Genomic DNA, 20,785 nt, shown 5'->3' on the forward strand with positions numbered 1-20,785 from the left:
CTTAGTCCTCTGAGAACAGGTAGGGTGGAGACATGGGCTGGACTGCCATCGTTCCTCTCTCTTCCAGCTTTCTTTTTGGCCCCACTCAGGCCCCCTGACCCACCAACATGATTGGCCTGTGCCCAGCACCGTGGTGCTTTTCTTTCTCACCTCTCCAGCCCCTGTGAGGCTGCCAAACCTCGATGGCCCTTACATCAAGTCGCCTCTGCCTTAGGATACAGCTCCTTCCTTTGACAGATGTTCTCTGCCAGGACCCCAACCTCCACACACCCCAACCTGGAGGAGTTAGAGGCTAGAGATTTGGCACGGGGGGGGGGGGGGGGCGGTTTAGCCCACGTCTCCCTCCAGGTGGGCAATCAGCACCATCATGACAGCTTGCCCCACCGCCCCAGCACCTCCAGATGTGACAGCTCAGACAACACAGACTCCATTGCTACGGAGATAAAGCCGCCTGCAGTGAAAGGCAGAACCCAGCCGCCACCTGTACCACTGCGCTTCACTGCCCACTGTCCCTCCTAGCGTTAGAAGGGCACAGGCTGTGCCTGCCAGTGTGCCTATTGCCAAACTGGACCAGGATGCACTTCATGTAGCAGGACAGTCATATGCGCAGGATCCCAGCTCCTGATCCCCTTGAAATGAAGCGCCAATGGCCAGACCATCCAGCAAGCTGTGTGCCAGGTCAGCAGCCATATTCAGGTTCCCCGATACACGCAGGTCTGAACCTGTTTTTCCCCCTTCAGAATTGTGAGGTCTCCACGGCCCATCTTTGGGTCTGTGCTCCCTCATCTCCTCTTCCACGACCCCCCGCTTCCTTTTCTTCTTCCTCTGAGCTCTGCTTCTCCTTCGAAGGACGCTCTTGTCTTCCACGTGTGACCGTGAGCGTGTGCATGTCCTCCTGTCACGCGTCTCACAAATTTCTCCACCACAAGAGAAGCAACAGTTCCACCGAGGACCCACAGTCCCGTGGACAGATGGGGCCCTCCCACAGTGCTCCAGGGGGTGGTGAGAATGAGGCTCCGGGGCAGGAGCGCTGAGTTGCAGGCAAGCATCTCCCAGGAGCCCACTCGAAGCAAAACAGAGCAAAATCTAGAGCAGAGGGCGATGCCAGGAGTTTGACTCCACAGGAGTAAAGAAGAGGATGAAAAATGGAGCTACAGAGTCAGCACTGTGGCCTCCAGAGTCCAGGTCCTTCCTGATGCCAGGAGCCCCTGACTCCCCACAGCCTCCATGACTGTCCTCGTGGCCATGGCCATGTCCTCTGTGGCAGAGGCTCTCGTGGGAGTGGCCATGGTGCACATCCTCATGCGAATGTCCGCGATTGTGACCATGAGTATGTACATGCCAGATGCCCTAATGAAGGTGACCCATGGCCACAGGCATGGCTGTGTCCATGGTAGAAATCCACACGTGAGTGCCTGTGGCTGCAGCCATAGGGGTCCTCACGCAGGTCCTTGCACAGGTTGCCATGACCTTCGTGTCCAGCCACCAGCAGCCCCAAGACTGCCCAGGACAGCCATCCCAGCACACCCAGTGGGGACCCCGGGCCTCTGGCCACCTCACAGACCAGTAGGACAGAGGCAGTGACTCCACTTGACCCTCAACTCTATATCTATGCGGGGTCTGCTTTATTCCACTCATGCCCTCTGTCCACTTCTATGGGCCTCTCCTCCATTCCATTCTGTCCCCACCCACAGTGTTCCCAAGACTCTTCCCGACATGGCAGTTTTGAAGCATTTTGCCATCAAGAAAAGCAGAGGGGTCGCGCAGTGCCTGGAGGGGCCATTTCATCAATGGAAAGTTTTTGTTTGTTTTTAGTATGAGACAAATTGAAGAAATTAAAGGGAGTGTCTATGGTGGAGAAGAAATGTAGAAGCGGGGATTCAGGATGAAGTGGAAAAATGATTAAACAAGAGGGGCTCTGTATGGTCAAGATGCAGGGTGCCCCTGAAGGGAGAGAAGGGTAGAAGTCTCTGTGCTGGGGGCCGGGCAGTGGGGGAAAGCAGATAGAACAGAACAAACATCACAGTCTTCTTCTTCTTCTTTTTTTTTTGGTGAGGAAGATTGTCCCTGAGCTAACAGCTGAACCAGTCTTCTTCCATTTTGTATGTGGGATGCTGCCACAGCATGGCTTGATGAACAATGCGTAGGTCTGCGCCCAGGATCCGAACCTGCCAACCCCGGGCCACTGAAGCAGAGCATGAGAACTTAAGCACTTTCACCAGTGGGCTGGCCCCCACCGTGCTCTTCTCCCCTCTGGTCTTTATCATGCAGAGCAAACTGCCCAGTTCACAGATTCGTCCATTCAAGGTTGTGAATACTCATACACTGATGTTTTTTCTCTCTTTTACTCCCATGTGACTCCCAAGGCAGGAACTGGAAAGCTGGAAAGAATGAATAAACTGGTCGTTGTATTTCTCTGACATGAAGGAAGCCACTGCAGCATTCTTTAAGAGCATCAGGGGGCCCAGGTAAAATTCATTTAAGAGATTGAGTTTGAGCTGGGAAGGGACCTTGGGCTGTAATTGGACATAGGGCTTCCTATGGCTAGAGAATTGAAGGCCAGTCTTGTTTTCACCTGTTTCTCCCAAACGTGGGCAGACAGAGTCTGGGGCAGTAGTATCTGCTGAGCCACAGCAGTTTGCTTCTTTGCCAGGAAATGTTCTATGCAAGGGATGGGTGTCCTGAGACAAAGGCCTACAGAGCTGGGACAATGCCCCCAGTGTGTGCTCCCATCCAGTGGGCCTGAGACGATTCCTGGAGACATTTTTGTTGGGTTACTGCACACCCACAAATAGCTACTTAAAAAAAGGAAAAGAACAAAACTTGACAATTAGTGGGTTTCTTAGAAAAGGCATTTTAAAACTAACAGATACACAGATGCGCCTGTTGCTTCTTGCGATAGACTGTAAATTGTTCCCCCAGCCTCCGGTCTTGCCCACGCCAAACCATTCTGCACATTGTAGGACTAATCTCCTTAAGGCACAGATCTGATCTTGTCACTTCAATAGTCAAGCACCTTCAGTGGCTCCCCACTGCCTTTAAAATAGTCAAGTACTGAAGATCCTTCATCCTGGAGCCTGTCTTCTCTTCCCAGCCCATCTCCCACTGCTCCCTTGGTCGTCTGCTAAACTGAAGCTTCTCTCTCGAGCTCGTGTCTCTTCTTTATCTCTCTTCCTCTCTTCCCTCTCTTCCCCTGACTCACTCCTACTCAATTTTTACTCTTAGTTTAGATGTTATTTCTCCTGGGGCGCTTTCTTCCCAACCTCTGGGCTGAGCTAAGTGCAAGAGGCTTACATAACACCCTGAACTCTTTCCTATCACAAAAATCACCATTCTGTATTGTATTTGTTTAGTTGTTTGTCTTCCCTGCTATGCAATAAGTTCTGTGAGGTCAGGGACCATATCTCTCTTGCTCACAGTTGTATCTCCAGTGCCTGGTATGCACTTACGAATGTAAGCAAGAAAGAAGGAGCAAGTGGACTGAGCATTCTGCCTTGACTCCAAAGTTCTCCTCTTGCTTTTCTTTCCCCCTTGTGACCTGTCCTCGCCGCAATTCTTACCTATAAAATTTCTACCCAAACCACTCATATTCAGTCACTCAGTTTAGGAGAAAGTTGATGTTGCAGCAAAGCAGGGAAAGGATGGTCTTCTCAAAAAATAGTGCTGGGTCAACTGGATATCTAGATGGAAAAAAATGAATCTGGACCCCTACCTCATACAAACACCAAAATCAATCTTAGATGGATGGCTTATTTAAATATAAACAATAAAACAATAAGACTTTTGGGAGAAAACATAGGAGAAAAATCTTCATAATCTTTAGGTAGGCAAAGATATCTTAAACAGGATACAAAGAGCACTGATTATAAAGGAAAATATTGATAAACTAGCATTCAGGTAAAAACCTGTTTTCATTAAAACATACCAATAAGAGATTTAGAAAGGCAGACACAGAACAGAAAAATAATAGAGAAAATCAATGAAATCAAAAAAGTTGGTTCTTTATAACAATCAATAAAATTGATAAACCTTTAGGTGGACAAACCAAGAAAAACAATAGAGAAAAGACTCAAATTACTCAAATCAGGAATGAAAGAGGAAACATCATTACTGACCTTTCAGAAATAAAAAGAATAATAAGGGAATACTATGAAAAATTGTATGCCAACAAACTAGCTAACCTAAATGAAGTGGACAAATTCCAAAAAAACACAAATTACCAAACTGACTGAAGAAATAGAAAATCTCAATAGACCTATAACAAGTAAAGTGATTGAATTAGTAATAATAATTTAAAAAAAAAAGACTTCCAACAAAGAAAAGCCGAGATCCAAACAGTCAGACAGCTTCACTGCTAAATTCTACCAACTGTTGCAAGAATTAACACCAAGCCTCCCAAAAAATAGAAGAGGGAACACTTCCCAACTCATTCTATGAGGCTAGTATTACTCTGATACCAAAACCAGACAAAGACATCACAAGAAAAGACAATTGTAGACCAATATTTCTCAAAATTTAGATGCAAAAATCCTCAGCAAAATACTGCGAAAAGAATCCAGCACCATATAAAAAGAATCTCACACCAGGACTAAGTGACATTCATCCCAGGAATGCAAGATTGGTTTAACATATGAAAATCTATCAATGTAATATACCATATTAATAGAATAAAGGACAAAAGCAGTATGATCATCTTATAGGTGCAGAAAAATCATTTGACAAAATCCAACTCCTCCTTCTGATAAAGACACTTCTGCTGGGAATAGAAGTGAATTTCCTCAACCTAACAAAGGCCATCTAGGAAAAACCCACAGAGAACATCATACTTAATGGTGAAAGACTTGTTGCTTCCCCCTAAGATGAAGACGACGACAAGGGTCTGCTCCTACCACTCCTATTCAAAATAGCACTGGAAATTCCAGCCTGAGCAATTAGGCAAGAAAAAGAAATAAAAAGCATCCAAATTGTAAAGGAAGAGGTAAAATTATCTCTATTCACAGATGACATGATCTTATATGTAGAAACTCTAACGATCTTACACAAAAACACCGTTAGAGCTAATAAACAAATTCAGCAAAGTTGCAGGATACAAAATCAACACACAAAAATCAGTTGCATTTCTATATACTAATGATGAACAACCTGAAAAGGAAACTAAGAAAACAATTCCAGGGGGCCAGTCCGGTGGCGCAGTGGTTAGGATCACATGTTCTACTTCAGCGGCCCAGGGTTCACTGGTTCAGATCCCGGGTGTGGACATGGCACCACTTATCAGGCCATGCTGAAGCAGGCATTCCACATATAAAGTGAAGGAAGATGGGCACAGATGTTAGCTCAGGGCCAGTCTTCCTCAGCAAAAAGAGGAGGATTGGCGCCAGATGTTAGCTCAGGGCTAATCTTCCTCAACAAAAAGAAAGAAAGAAAGAAAGAAAGAAAACAATTCAATTTATAACAGCATTGAAAAAAGTAAAATACTTAGGAATAAATCTAACAAAAAAAGTGAAACACTTGCACAATGAAAACTAAAAAATTCCATTGAAAAAAATTAAAGACAACCAAAATAAACGGAAAGACATTCCATGTTCATGGATCAGAAGACTTAATATTATTAAGATGGCAATATTCCCTAAAATGATCTACAGGTTCAATGCAATCCCTATCAAGATATCAGCTGCCTTTTTTTGCAAAATCAGCAAGTTAATCTTAAAATTAATATGGAGATATAAGGAACCCGGAATAGCGAAAATATCTTGAAAAAGAAAAAAAAGATGGAGGACTGGACAAAGTGGGAGGACTCATACTTCCAGATTTCAAAACTTAACTACATAACAAGACACTGGGGCACTGGCATAAGACTAGAAATATTGACCAATGGAATAGAATTCAGCATCCAGAAATAAACTCTTATATTTATGGTCAATTAATTTTTTTTTTGAGGAAGATTAGCCCTGAGCTAACATCTGCTGCCAATCCTCCCCTTTTTGCTGAGGAAGACTGGCCCTGAGCTAACATAGGTGACCATCTTCCTCTACTTTATGCGTGAGATGTCTGCCACAGCATGGTTTGACAAGCGGTACCATGTCTGCACTCGGGATCTGAACCCGTGAACCCTGGGCTACTGAAGCGGAACGTGCGCACTTAACTGCTGAGCCACTGGGCCAGCCCCTGGTCAATTAATTTTTGATAAGAGTACTAAGACAATTCAATGGGGAAAAATAGTCTTTTCAACAAGTAGTGCTGGGACAATTGGATATCCACATGCAAAAGAATGAAGTTGGACCCCTATCTCACACCATATACAAAAATTAATTCAAAATGGGTCATATACCTGAATTTAAGAGCTAAAACTATAAAACTCTTGCAAGAAAATAAAAGAGTAAATCTTCATGTTCTTGGATTAAGCAGTGATTTTTTAGATATGACACCAAAAGTGCAAGTGACAAAAGAAAAATATAGGTAAATTGGGCTTCATCAAAATTAAAACTTTTGTGTTTCAAAGGACACCATCAAGAAAGTGAAAAGAGAGCCCACAGGGTGGGAGAAAATGTTTGCAAATCATACCTGATAAGGGACTTGTAACCAGACTATACAAAGAACTCTTATAACTCAACAATAAAAAACCCCCAAATAACCCAAGTTAAAAATGGGCAAAGGATTTTAATTGGCATTTCTTAAAAAATAATACAAAAATGGCCAATATGCACATAAGACAATACTCAACATCATTAGTCGTTAGGGAAATTCAAATTGAAACCACAATGAAATACCGCTTCATAACCATAGGTGTAGGATGGCTATAATCACACAGGGGGACAATAAAATGTTAGCAAGTATGTGGAGCAACTGGAACCCTCATACACTGTGTGTGGAAATATAAAATGGTGCAGCCACTTCAGAAAACAGTTTGGCATTTCCTCAAACGATTAAACAGAGCTATCACGTTACGCAGCAATTCTATTTCTAAGATACATGCCCAAGAGAATTGAAAACTTATGTCTGCACCAAATTTGTATGTGAATGTTCACAGAAGCATTATTCATAATAGCAAAAAGTAGAAACAACCCAAATGTCCTTCAACAGGTGAATGGATAAACAAAATGTTGTATGCCCATACCATGGAGTATTGTTCAGCCATAAAAAGGAATGGAGTACTGCTCATACTATGACATTGATGAACCTTGAAAACATTAAGCTAAGGGAAAGAAACAGTCTAAAAAGGCTACATATTGCCTCGCTCCATTTGTATGACATGTCCCGAATAGGCAAATCCATAGGGACAAAAAGCAGATTAGTGGTTGCCAGGGGCTGGCGAGGGGGGCAATGGGAAGTGTCTGCTAATGGACATAGAGTTTCTTTTTGGGGTGATGAAAATTTTCTGGAATTTGCTAGCGGTGATGGCTGCACAAATCCATGAATATACCAAAAATCACTGCATTGTATACTTTAAAATGGTGAACTTGATGGTGTGTGAATTATATCTCAAAAAAGCGTTGATTTAAATAAAGGCGAGCCACAGGACGACAAAGGACTTACATCCAAAATGTATGCAAAACTCCTACAAATCAATAAGGAAAAAAGAAGACAACCAAATAAACGAATGGACAGAAATAGAAGAGTGACTTCATAAAGGATGACATCTAAATGGCCAATAAACATGAAAAAGTGATCGGTTCCATCAACCATCAGGGAACACAGGTTAGAACCACAATGAGAGACCACGGCACACACGTCAGAATGACTGAAATTCAAGATTCTGAAAATGTCCTAGTATTTGATTCCACTGGAATAACTGGAACTCTCGTATCCTGCTGGTGGGAAAGTAAATTGGGACAACCCGTTGGAAAACTGTTTGGCACTATTGACTAAGGCTGAATACACACATACCCTGTGACTTAGCAATGATCCTACTGGAAACATTCCCAACAGAAATATACATATGATCACCAAACTGTTCATAGCAGTATTACTTGTTACAGACCCAAACTGGAAACAACTTTTATGTACACCAAACAGTAGAATGGATAAAAATGTAGTTCTATTCACATATGAAACACTACCACAGTGAGAATGAAAAGATCTTGAACTACCGGTGACAACACGAGCAAAGATGACAAACGCCATTTGTGCAAAAGAAGCCAGAAGCAAGAGTTTACACTCTAATTCTACTTACAGACGAGATTCTTCTGTGGTGGTAAAAGTAAGGATGGTGGCTATGCTTTGTGGGAGGGGAGGAGCGGAGGAAGAGGAAATGGGAGGCTTCCGGGATGCTCGTAATGCTTTATTTCTTCATTTTCAGACTGGTTACACAAGTGTGTTCAGTCTGTGAACATTTTTCAAGCTGCAACACACATTGTACTTCAATGAAAAAAGCTTTACTTAAAAAAATCCTACCCATTCTTCCAGGTTCTTACAAAATATTCCCTCATTAACATCCACAAAGTCCCTGGGATATGTGTAACTGAAGGCAATCTACCGTCTCTACGACCCCACAGCACTTTGTGGGTCCTCTTATCACTTAGCCTCACCTGGAAGCATCTGTATGGAAAGAACGAGAGCTTTGGAGACCTGGGTACCAGAGCCAGCCACTTCTCAGATGGGTGGCCATGAGCAAGTCCCCCACAGCTGTATGGTTCTTAGCGACAAGCAGCAGGAAGTGACTGCTGATTTAAGCAGAAAAGGGAACCAGGTAGTTGCTGGAAGCTCCAGAAGGCCAGAACCAGGCTCAGAGGTCTGCTGCCAGGTATGATGCAGAAAATCATACTGAAGAACTGGTTGGGTCCAGACACCATGGCTGCTTTGTCAGGCATAGGTCACATGGCCAACTCCATAGCCACTGGGTCTGGACTCAAGAATGACCCCAAAACTACTGTTAGAACCCCTGATGTCACTGCCTCTGGAAATGGAGGATGCCAACACACCTGCCACCAGAGCAGATTCTGTACAGTTCCCATCCCATGATGTCATCAGCTTCTGGATTCAAAGTCCGTGGCAGGAGTATCTGATTGGCAGAGCCCACGTCAGGCGCCCTCTCCCTAGCTGCAAGAGACTCTGGGAACATGAGTGTCTGGCCTTTCTTGCTTTTATAGCAGGAGATAGTTCTGTCTCTTCAAGTAGAGGACTCAAACAGGAGAATGGTCACCAAAAGAATGACAAATGTCCATGCTGTCACCTAAGGACAAGTTATCTCCCTGCACCTGTTTCCTCATCCAAAAAATAGGAATAATGATGGCTCCCATGCATGGGAGTTGTAATGGTTAAAGGAGCTGGGGGGAGAAAGGGCCCATCAGATGCCCAGCACACAGTAGGAGCTTAGTTAAGAGTAAACATCATTATTGTTGATTTGGGTTCCAGTTTAATGTCTCCTACAATCCCAGGGGTCCCCAAACCTTGGCATCTCAGTGACTCGTGTTAACTGTAGGCCGTGAAATGGGATTCCTTTTGTCATATTTTATCAAGTTAACAAGTTTCCTAACTCACAGAGAGGTCTTTGATAGCCGCCCACCCTTCCCACCATCCTTTAGAAGTGAGAACGCCACCTCTGAAAAGGCTGCGGCTTCCCCTCGGGACCCTCTTCCCATTGTCAGGGAAAGGACGTCTTCAAAAAGGTATTTGTGAGCCCTAAACTCGACTGAAATCAACTCAACAAATGTTTGCTTTAAACCTTTTTATTTTTAGACATTTTCCTTTAAGCGTTTAACATCTTTTATTGATTCACTGGCCGAGTGAGGCAGCATCTGCTCAGTTAGGGAAGGCACCGTGTTGCAAGATCCCTGTCGCCGGAGAGCAGCTGAGCGTCCCCGGGAGCAGGGACCGCCACCGACTGTGCTTAGTAGCACCTCAACCTGCACATAGGAGCCTGAAAGGGTGTTTACTGAGTTAGCGTCATTAGTTAAAAACAAAACACCAAAACCCTTCGATTCGCCTCCCCCTCATCTCTCCACATCCCCCTCTTTCCTCCATTTACAAGCTTTCATTCAGCAAAAGAACATACACTAGAGGAAAATTCCTCTAATAATTCCAGGAAGATTCCAGCGTGGGCAGAAGAGTCTGGTTTTAGGGCTGAACCATTCCAAACAATTTTGTTTTTAAAGCAGATTATGTTTGGGAAACATATTTCTTTGGGGCTTGAGGCCTTAAAGAAATGGCTTTGCTCTGTCCCACCCTTTGCTCCTTGGCCCTACATGGCAGGGGAACACAGCAGGAGTCCTCAGAGCTTGGATGGGTTTAGAGAGGGTTCATTTGGCTACAGTTGTGGAAGCCCAAAGGAGGCTACCGAAGTGGCTTTACCTCCACTTTTGGTTTGGAAACCAGACCTCTGACCCCTACTCAGACATACGGACAAACCGGCCCTCCTTTTGGTCAGCCCATGATCCCAGTTCTTTGAGCCAGGATAGTAGAGAAGAGTTCGATACAACAAAATGATGGACTCTGGAGTCACAGATACCTGGCTTTGAGTCTTGCCTTTGCAACTTACTAGCTGTGTGACTTTGGGCAAGTACTTTTCCTCTTTGAGTCTGAAATTCTCATCTGCAAATGGAAAACATAATACCTCCCAGGGTTACTGGGAAAAATAAATCCTATGAGATAACTTAGAAGCATCTTGCAAAGTGCCTGGTATTTGGTGGATATTTAAACACAGCGGGAGAAAGATGTCCAGGTAGGAAGAATTGCCAGTACTTCTCCAGACATATTCAAGTGAGCATATTCATGGTGAGATGACATGAGCTGTGTGATCCTGGGTCAGTCTTCTGACCTCCCTGACTCTCACTTTCCCCTCACATGGGGATTTCTGATCCCCAAAGGGAGAAGCTCCTAGAATTTGAGGTGAAATGTCAGAATGTGTCACTGTCTGTAGCAGACTAAAGATTTATTACCCTGTTTCCAAGATGCCTCCAATTGTAAGATGCACAATTGATTAAAAAATAGCTTTTTGAGATGGAGGGGAAAAAAAATGCAACTACATTAATGGACTCATCAATTTGCAGACATATTCTGATTTCAGAATCATTAAAATGTGAACAAATGTGTGTCTTGCAACTGAAGAAATATTGTAAAAATAATGCTGGCTCCCATGTACTAAGCATCTGCTGGGCCAGACACTATCGGAGCCGCTTTCCTAAGTCCTCGACTTGTTATAATAATAACAGATCTGCCATGAGGCAGGTGTTACCATTCTCACTTCCTGGTTAGGGAGCCGAATGTGCAGAGGTCAAGTCCCTTTTCCAAGGCCACGAAACCAGGAGGTAGAGCCTAGAAAGCAGGTCTTCTTAATTCCAAAATGCTTTTCCCTCTCAATGAACGGTTCTCCAGGCTAAGGAGTCAAAGAGATCAGCTCTGTGCAGAGAGATGGTTTGTGAGTGTGGTTCTCTGAATATGTCCTGAATCTCTCCAAGGTGACCAGGAAGGGCATGGGTAACATAAACACAGTTGTAATCTAATCAGTCACCAAACACGGGTCCTCGCAGATAAGGTGTTAACCAGAGAATAAGGATTGCCCAGAATCCAGATAGAAGGGAGCCAAGAAATGAGAATGAGTCAGGGTTAGTCCAGCCCCAGAGGGAGAGGAGGGGTCCTAACCAGCCACCAGGCTGGCCCCGGGCCTCTGGACACTGCAATAAGCTTTTGTGCTGGAGGCCATTATTCCTCAAAGTCACTCTATTCTTTCTACTCTGATGCTTTACTAATGAAGTAGAAACCTTTGAGAAGAACTCAGTCTTTCCCATAACCTTTCTTAAAGAGGGAAAAATGTGCTGCCCATTGTCATGAGCCAGCTGGCAGTCATCTGGTCCTGGAACACATTATAAATTATCCAGTTGGTTTTCTGGCTAGTTAGGCCAAGTTAGTTGCCCTGTGCCTGATTATAGGATTGAATATTTTGCTCTGCAAAGCTGTGCATATGGCCCTTACTCTGATATGACCCCACTGGCACACCCTGTTGTGACCCCTGACTCCAGGGCTATCTCTCTGTCTGTCTAGCTATCGTGTTTGGGAGGAGACAGCCAAACCCACATTAGTGGATTCCCAACATAGCTCTACTGCATCAGATGACAAAAGACAGTTCCACAGCTTTTTGGAAGGGTGGCAGCAGGCAGGTGGACGTAGCTGGGGAGCGGCAGGCCAGGATGGGGTTGGGGGTTGCCTGAAGCGTCAGGGATTGCATAAGAGATGCCCCTGTCGACCTGACCGGAAGGAACTCATGGTGAAGCTGCCAGAGGAGAAATGTGCTTCTTGGTCTTGACTGCAGAAGGCTCCTTGGACAGTGGCTGAGATAGCACCAGGGTGGGGTCACCGAGTCTCCACGTGGACGTCAACGGGACTGAAGGTCACAGTTGCAGGGTGCTGGCTGCTGTTGCTGTTTGGGTCCAGGGCAGAAGGGGAGGCTGGCTTGGGGCCCTTGGGCTCCAGCTCCCGCCTGGTCCTCATTTTCCTGTAATGAGATACGCACACACGGCTGAGTCTTCCCCCTTCATGTCCTGGGGAGCAGGCTCTGTGGTTAAGGCTCTGGCGAGGAGACTGATGTAGATCCTCAGCAAATCACGTTGCTTAATTGCCAGCCACAGAACTTTACAACTGGAGGGGAGCTTAGACATCAGCTAGTCTGACCCTTTCATTTTTTGTTTGACCTAGAGTAGATATTTGATTTTATTTTTTTCCTATTAATGAAAGAGTGAAGTGTCAGGTGGCCATATTAAAGATGAAACGAAGATATTACATTTTTCCTGTTCAAAGTTGTAGTGGGAGTTATGTGCCGCTTCATTACCCTTGCTAAGTTTATTGCTAGAAATAATTAGGAACTTTTTACACAGTTGAGAAGAGAATGTACTTAAAACTAAAATCCTATCTTTCATTTCATGTGCCATAAAATTCAATAACTAACAACAACCATTAACGCTAATGTCTACATGAGACTTCATCTCGTTAACCTATCATAATACTTTTTTTAAAATGTCAAATCCTCAGAAAAGTTGCATGACTAGTATAATTAATACCCGAATACCCTTCATGGAACAATTTACCGATTGTTAACAATTTGCCACATTGGCTTTTTTCCTCTCTCTTTCCCCATTTACACACACACACAGTTTTTTTAAAATCATGCACCATCTGTGAGTTAGTCGCAGACATCATGCTACTTCACTCCTAAATACCCCTAAAAACAAGAGCATTCTCCGTGTCACCGTAAGACGATGATCACACTTGGAGTCTCCTCCATTTTAAAGGTGACAAAATTGAGGCACAAGAGGTTAAATGACTCGCCTGCTTTTGACAGACCGGAGACTGAAGCCAGGTCTCTCAATTTGCAGCCCAGCCATCGTGGTAAACAGGGCGGGGTGAGCGAGTCTCCATTCAATTACAGCCTGGAAAAGGGGCTCAGAGCTCCAGCAACGAAGGAGAGGAAGGAAGTGTAGACATTGGGGTTTGATGCCACTTCCTGGTTTGGGACAGACCCAAATTGTAATACCCCAAAGACGTTTAAGAATAACTTATTAAATGTTATTATTATTATCACATGTAGTGATGGGAATATTTATTTTCTTTGACACCAGAGGGACTGGGTTTGACTCTCAACTCTGCCAAGGAGCGCTGTGTAACCTGAGGCATGTTCTTTAACCTTTCTGTGCCGTTTCACACCTATAAGATTGCAGATATAGAAGTCCCCACCTTGTGGGGTTGTTGGGAGGATTAAATGAGTTAACACATGGAAGGGGCTTAGAACCATGCCTGGCATACAGTAAGAGGCCAATATAAGTTAGCTACCTTTATGAATAATGTTAACATTACTATAAAAACAAGGCATGGGGGCTGGCCCTGTGGCATAGTGGTTAAGTTCACACATTCCACTTTGGTGGTCCAGGGTTCACAGGTTCAGATCCTGGGTGTGGACCTAGCACTGCTTGTCAAGCCATGCTGTGGCGGCATCCCGCACAGAGTAGAGGAACATTGGCACAGATGTTAGGTTAGCAACAATCTTCCTCAAGCAAAAAGAGGAAGATTGGCAACAGATGTCAGCTCAGGGCCAATCTTCCTCACACACACACACAAAAACAAAACAAAAAAATCCCCCAAAAAACCACGATGCATGTTTACTTCTCCTAAAAAATAAAAAAGCACATCCCCTACCCCTGCAAAAACTAACCAACCAGCTAACCAACTGGTAATCCCATCGTGCAGACACACTGGTTGTTACCTTGCTGTGTGTCATTTGAACCTTCCTTGGGTACGTGTGTGTGTAACCCACGTGTACGATCATAATGTACATGTTATTTTGTAAGCTTTGACAATATATTGGAAACAGCTTTCCTCTTCAATAAACACACTTATAAGATATCTTTTTCTTAATGGTTTCTAAGTCTTCTCTAATATGGTTGTATTTATAGTCTTCTTGTTTTGATTTCTTGCCTGAAGAGAATAACCTTCGAGCAAAGTTGTGACCTAACGATGCTGACACAGAAGGTGATAACACCACATTTATTCTTTATGCGATCAAACTTTATTATTTTATTCCCTCTTATTTGGTCCCAGAAAGTGGAGTCCAGGTATGTGCATTCCAGTATTTGTCACCTCAAATATTCATGTGGTCCGCTCAATACAACTAGCAGAGGGCTCTCCAAGAGAAAAGGATTGAAACATTCCTCTATTATCCGTAAATCACATATACTTGTTTACCATAGTGCTCAAGGTCATTATCATTATTATATTTAAAAACTAATTCTCTGAGTACAAAATCATTTGGTCCCTGTGAAGTTCCTACAGCAGAACGGATGTCAGGAAAGGACCCACAAAGGGTTAGAGCATTTGACGGTGGACTCAGGGATACAGCTGGGCACGTGACAGGCACCCACACGATAGTTCCCTTTCATGCTGACATTACCGAAGGGACCAGACTGTCCAAAACCCAGGGCACCCCGTACCTGTTGTACATCTTCAGCAGGATCAGAACCACGGTGAAGATGATGATGACAACCACCACAATGGCAGCGACGATGGCTCCGGAACCTATGAGCAGGAGAGGAGTGGAGTTGGCAGGCGTGCAGAATGAGATGCACACTCAGAGACCAAGAAGGGGGCCCCTACTGTGGTACCTGATATCCCCACTGGGTCAAGGGCAGGAGGGGACAATGCAACGTCCTGGGACACTCCCTGCTGATCTGAGGACAGAGTCCCATCTAGAGGGCACAGGGCTTGGAGGCCAGGTCCTCGGCACACCATCTGCCACAGTTCTGCCTTAGGCCAAGTCCTGTTCTCATCAGCCCCAACACAGCTTCAGACTTGTGTTGGGAAACAAGCAGGCAAAACATCCTTCCCTCTTCATGATAATATGAAAGAAATATGTGACTTTTGTAGTTAATTTTGAAAAGATAAATACAAGCAAAAAAAGGGAGGGGGAGGATAAAGACCTTGCCCCAAGAACCACTGATCATCTACACATATATACAATCACCCATGTATATGCATATATGCATATTAACTATCGATCTTTTTTGAATAATTTATTAATCCTGTGTCTGAAAATCCATCTTAAGGAAATATTCATAAACACAGAAAAATATGCACTTGATAAAAATGGAACCATGTTCCATATCCCATTTTATGACAATATCCTAATCATCTCTCCATGTAGTTACACATTTTCCTTTGTGACTTTTGATGGCTATATAGTACTCCATTGTTTGGATGGGCCATAATTTGTTTACCAATTCCCTATTGAGGATATTTATGTTGTTTTCAATTTTACACTATTTAAAACAAGGTTATGATGAATGTCTTTATAGCTTAGTATCTTGGATTCTAATTTCTATATCAGCCCCCAGTCCCAATGTCTAACTCTAATTTTAGGTTCAAGATCAACATCCTTGTCAGAATTGATTTTGAAAATATCAACAACTATTAAAGGTTCCTACTTTAAACCAATCTATTTGATTCTGGGCAGTTTATCTTAGGGAATAATCCTAAATACAGAAAAATCTGCTTGAATGAAGATGTTTCTTACAACATTATTTATATTCTAAATACGGGAATGGTTCAATAAGGTATGGCGCACTTATCCCATGAAATATTATACTATAAACCGATCCGCATATATACACATTACAGTGCAACCATTAAAATATGAGCATACAAACATAATGCTGAGGAAAAGAGTATGTATGGTATGATTCCATTCATTGAAAGTTCAGGGGCCGGCCCCGTGGCCGAGTGGTTACGTTCGTGCCCTCCGCTTTGGTAGCCCAAGGTTTCGCGGATTCAGATCCTGGGCATGGACATGGCACCGCTCATCAGGCCACGCTGAGGCAGCATTCCACATAGCACAACCAGAGGCACTCACAACTAGAATATACAACTATGTACGGGGGGGCTTTGGGGAGAAGAATAAAAAAAAAAAAGAAAAAAAAGATTGGCAACAGACGTTAGCTCAGGGCCAATCTTCAAAAAAAAATTAAAAACCAGAAAGTTCAAAACCAGGTAGAACTAACCTCTGGTGGTAGAAGTCAGAATAGTGGATCCCCTGGGGTGGCAGTTTGGGGGGGGATACTGATTGCAAAGGGCACTGAGAATTCTGGGATACTGGCGGTGGTCTGTTTCCTGATCTGGGGACTGGTTACACAGGTGTGTTCACTTTGCGAAAATTCATCCAGCTGTGAACTTAGGATTTGTGCACTTTTTTGAATGCACGTAATGCTTTTATAAAAGGTCTATTTAAAAAAAACCCCAAAATATGTGCAAATACTCATAGAATGAAAGGCTGGGAGGAAAAAACGGAGGGGGCAGAGAATCCATCATGGAGTAACGTGTTTTTCTTTCCTTCCGGGGACTCCAGTAATGATACTGTTGGTTCAGGGTTTTTCACAGCCTCGTCTGGATCCCTCCTTGTTGTGGGGACTGTCCTGCATGTTGCAGGATGTTTAGCAGCATCTCCGGCCTCCACCCACCAGATGCCAGTAGCACTTCTCCCCCCACGTTGTGATAACCGAAAATGTCTCCAGATATTTCCAAATGTCCCCTGGTGGTAGGGTTGCGGGATAAAATACAGGATACCCATTTAAGTTAGAATTTATGTCAAGTAACGAATAATTTTTCAGTATGTCTCAAATATTGCCCTACACGTTCTTTTTTTTTTTTTTTGAGGAAGATCAGCCCTGAGCCAACTTCTGCTGCTAATCCTCCTCTTTTTGCTGAGGAAGACTGGCCCTGAGCTAACACCTGTGCCCAACCCCCTCCACTTTACATATGGGATGCCTGCCACAGCATGGCTCGCCAAGCAGTGCCATGTCTACACCAGGGATCTGAACTGGCGAACCCCAGGCCGCTGAAGCAGAACATGTGAACTTAACCATTGTGCCACTGGGGAGGCCCCCTGTACTGCACGTTCTTATACTAAAAAAAGTATTTTTTAATCTTAAATTCAAATTTGACTGTGTATCCTATATTTAAAAAAATTTTTTTTGCTGAGCAAGAGTCACCCAGAGCTAATATCTGATGCCAATCTTCCTCCATTTTGTTTGTGGGTCACCACCACAGCATGGCCGCTAACAGACCAGTGGTGTAGGTCCGTTCCCAGGAACCGAACCCAGGCTGCCAAAGCCAACTGCACCAAACTTACCCACTAGGCCACTGGGGCTGGCCTGTGTACTTTATTTTTATCTGCTAAATCTGGTAACCCCTCTCTACAGGGGCAAAATCACCTAGTTGAGAAGCATTGCTTTTAGTTAAATGAAGAAAGAATTACTTTCATCTTGCTGATAGTGATTCTGTCTACACTCCATTTCTCTTCACAACTGTTTTGAGACATACCTCAGCAGCCCTCCCAGCAAGGAGCAGGCTAATGTGCGGGACCACGTCCTGCCATTAATCCAGCTTCCCACCAGTAGCCCAGGCTGGAGCCGTCTGTCACTGGGGGAGCCCTCTGCGAGTGTCGGGAGGCCTGTTCCATTCACAGAGGTGTATACCAACTCAACTGAAATAAGTGACATGGACCCAAACTCCCTCTAATACAATTAGTTGGTTTTCTGAAGTGTCGTCCTCAAATTTTTCCTTCTGGGGACCCCTCGTTCCTGGCAAATGCCTCCCCAGGACTCTTCCCACCTACATTCATTTCCTCCTTTGTAAATTGATGGGATGTTTCTGCCTTGCAAAAATCGTATGAAAGTAGCTATATTTCAAGATGACTCATTTAGGGACATCTTACAAGAGATTCAAATTTCCATTGCCCTCTAGACTCCAAAACTCCCTAATGAAGATAATAGCACTAGCAGTAATAATAGTAATAATACTCATTAGGTACTTAGTGTGCACCAAAGCTATTCTAAGTTCTCTACGTGGGTTATCTCTTTTGGTCCTCACACCTACCTTATGTGGTAGCTTTATTAATATCCCCACCTTATAGATGAGAAAACAGGCACAGAGCAGTGAAGTCACATGCTCAGGGTCACGCAGCTGGCAAGTGGTAGAACTGAGACTGAGACCCAGGCAGTCTGCCACCAGAGCCCTCGGTCTTGCCCTCAACAGCAGCAGCTGACCATGGCCCTTGTCCCACCTTCCCTCTCCTGGACGCCAAGCCAGGTTGACCTTACTCTTGTACAGAAAGTCTTCTCCCCCGGTGGTCACGTTCAGTGAGAAGAAGGTGGTACCCCCCAAAGGGGTGGCTGTGGTCATCTCGATCCTGGTGAGAACGAAGATGAAATTTCATTTAAAACCAGAGGAAGCTTTATAACCCCTGTACGATGCCTCTTGTGGTCTTCATCTGGACGACTGGGGAATATTCAAACAGGCAGTTTCTCTTAGCAGCAAGTAAATACCAGGGCTTTTCCTATACACTACGGGGAATTAAAAAGAATGTCTGACATTTGTAAAGAACTTCATTTTTCAAAGCAGTTTAAATCCATTCAACAATACTTATTAAACTCCTCCTAACTATGTTTTACCCAGACTGTCTCAATGGATCTTCTAGAATCTAAGGGAGGTTATTATTACCATTTTACTGATGAAACTGAAGCCCCCAAAGGTACGTGGAGCCCAGGTTTATCTAGCAAAAGTTAACCCAGAGCGTCTGCCTCCCATGCTAGGGAGGGACTTTCCCCACCCCACAACAATGCCTGAAATGGTGTTCCTGCTTTCAAAAGCTTTACAGTCTAAGGAGGAAAAAAAAAAAGCCATTAAAAAATTAACTATGATTATTAAGCACTCAGTGGCACAAGCCATTGGGTTGTGAAGAACGATTTCAAGGAGGAGATGGATTTGAATGGGCTTTGCAGGGTGGGCATGGTTAGGGGTGGGAGGAGAGAGAATGAAGGTCAGGTTGCACAAAGCCCGCAGTGGGAAGAGAGTGAATGCGGGTTGAGCATCTCCCATGCACCAGGCTCTGTCATCGGGGCCTTCACACTCTCTACAGCTCATCTAATCCTCTCAATCATCACATTTTGCTGCTGAGCAAACTGAGGCTCAGGGTGGTTGAGTGAATCGACGAAAGTCACACAGCTGGGAAGATGTGGAGCTTGGACTCAAACATATTCTCTGAGTGCACAGAACTTCTTCTTTCCCTGACACCAGTAGGAATCAAAATTCACAATCCTGTAATCTTACACTCAAGGAGCGAGCCAGGAGGTATGACATTAATATGATGTCACGCCACCAGAAACAAGGATTGAGATCCTCCACCAAGAATTATATTCTAAGCACGGCGAGATTATAAATAATTGCTCTGAACTATGGGCACGAAGAAAAGAAGAGAAACAAACCAGGCTTTCAGAGCAACACTGTTACTACAACCGCTGACCATCTGGAGGCCTGTGAAGGATCTCCATCGAGAGGAGAATTCCCCAGGCGTGGCTGCAACCCTAAGAAGCCATAAGGCCTCACTGCGGTGGCTCCATCTTCTGGAGAAGAGATATTCTCTTCATTCAACAAAATATGTGTGCATGAATTTTTTTTCTTCTTAAAAATAAGAAATATTTTTTAATTATGAAGAATAATATAATAGGAGTCCACGTACCCATTGCTCAAATTGAACGACTTTTTACAATCCTATTTTCTTCAGCCCTTCCTTATTGAAAAAAAAAATGTCAGACTCACTTGATGTTCCTTTTCTATCCTATTTCAACCCCATTTCCTCCCTCCCCAAAGTAAGCACTGCCTTGGCCATTAGTGTATATTCTTTTCATCAAAGTTTTCAAAAGTTTACTGCACATGTATATACCCATGAACATTGTGGATGATATACACGAACATTGTCTATATTGTGGTTTTACATATTTGTTAAACAAATACTAACGGAGCGTCACTAAGTGACCCACGCTAGATGTGCTGGGGGTACACTAGTGAAATAAAAGACACACTCCTTGCCTCCAGAAGCCCACGTCCCAGTGAGAAAGTGACCGTAGGTTTGATCACGGACTCTTGGGCTCAGGGAACAATCATCTCCCCAGTGCCCACACTTCTGTCTCTGGCAGTGAGAGCCCTTCACAGGCTGTTTCCACCCTCTGTTTCCAGCCTCTTGGCTCCTCGCACTAACCTCTGCCAAACTGCTGTGACAACAGGCCACTCCATCCTCCCCCGTCATTCCTGGTCTTGGCTGCCCCAGGCTTTGTCCTCCCAGGTCCCCACAGTGGGCCTCTCCCCAGAGTCCTCACCTCTGGGCTGCAGCTCCCCCACTCTCCCAGCTCCTGATGGAAACAGGGTCAGCACCCCTCTGCTGGGGTCAGGTCTCCTGCACCAAGGCTGGGGGTTTGGGGGCTCTGGCCTGCCCCGCCCACCCCACGGGGGCCCCAGCCTCAGAATAACCCTCTGT

At 44.4% G+C, this 20,785-nt stretch overlaps 1 protein-coding gene and 1 pseudogene across 5 annotated transcripts in view; both read right to left on the reverse strand.

The window, feature by feature from the left end:
• Positions 1-327: 327 nt before the first annotated feature.
• On the reverse strand, positions 328-8,121 carry LOC138920164 (zinc transporter SLC39A7 pseudogene; annotated as a pseudogene).
• A 1,528-nt stretch (positions 8,122-9,649) lies between these two features.
• Positions 9,650-20,785, reverse strand: part of NCMAP (non-compact myelin associated protein) — a 39,412-nt gene continuing 28,276 nt past the window's right edge. For all 5 annotated transcript variants that reach the window (XM_023635491.2, XM_070260723.1, XM_005607345.4 and 2 more), the window contains 3 exons: positions 18,573-18,661; positions 14,913-14,997; positions 9,650-12,427 (listed from right to left, as the gene is read on the reverse strand). In XM_023635491.2, the coding sequence (XP_023491259.1) occupies positions 12,286-12,427; positions 14,913-14,997; positions 18,573-18,654 (309 nt within the window). In that variant the 5' untranslated portion in view covers positions 18,655-18,661 and the 3' untranslated portion in view covers positions 9,650-12,285. The remainder of the gene's footprint in view (positions 12,428-14,912; positions 14,998-18,572; positions 18,662-20,785) is intronic.

This window comes from Equus caballus, chromosome 2 (assembly GCF_041296265.1).
Source record: "Equus caballus isolate H_3958 breed thoroughbred chromosome 2, TB-T2T, whole genome shotgun sequence".
Lineage (NCBI taxonomy): Eukaryota > Metazoa > Chordata > Mammalia > Perissodactyla > Equidae > Equus > Equus caballus.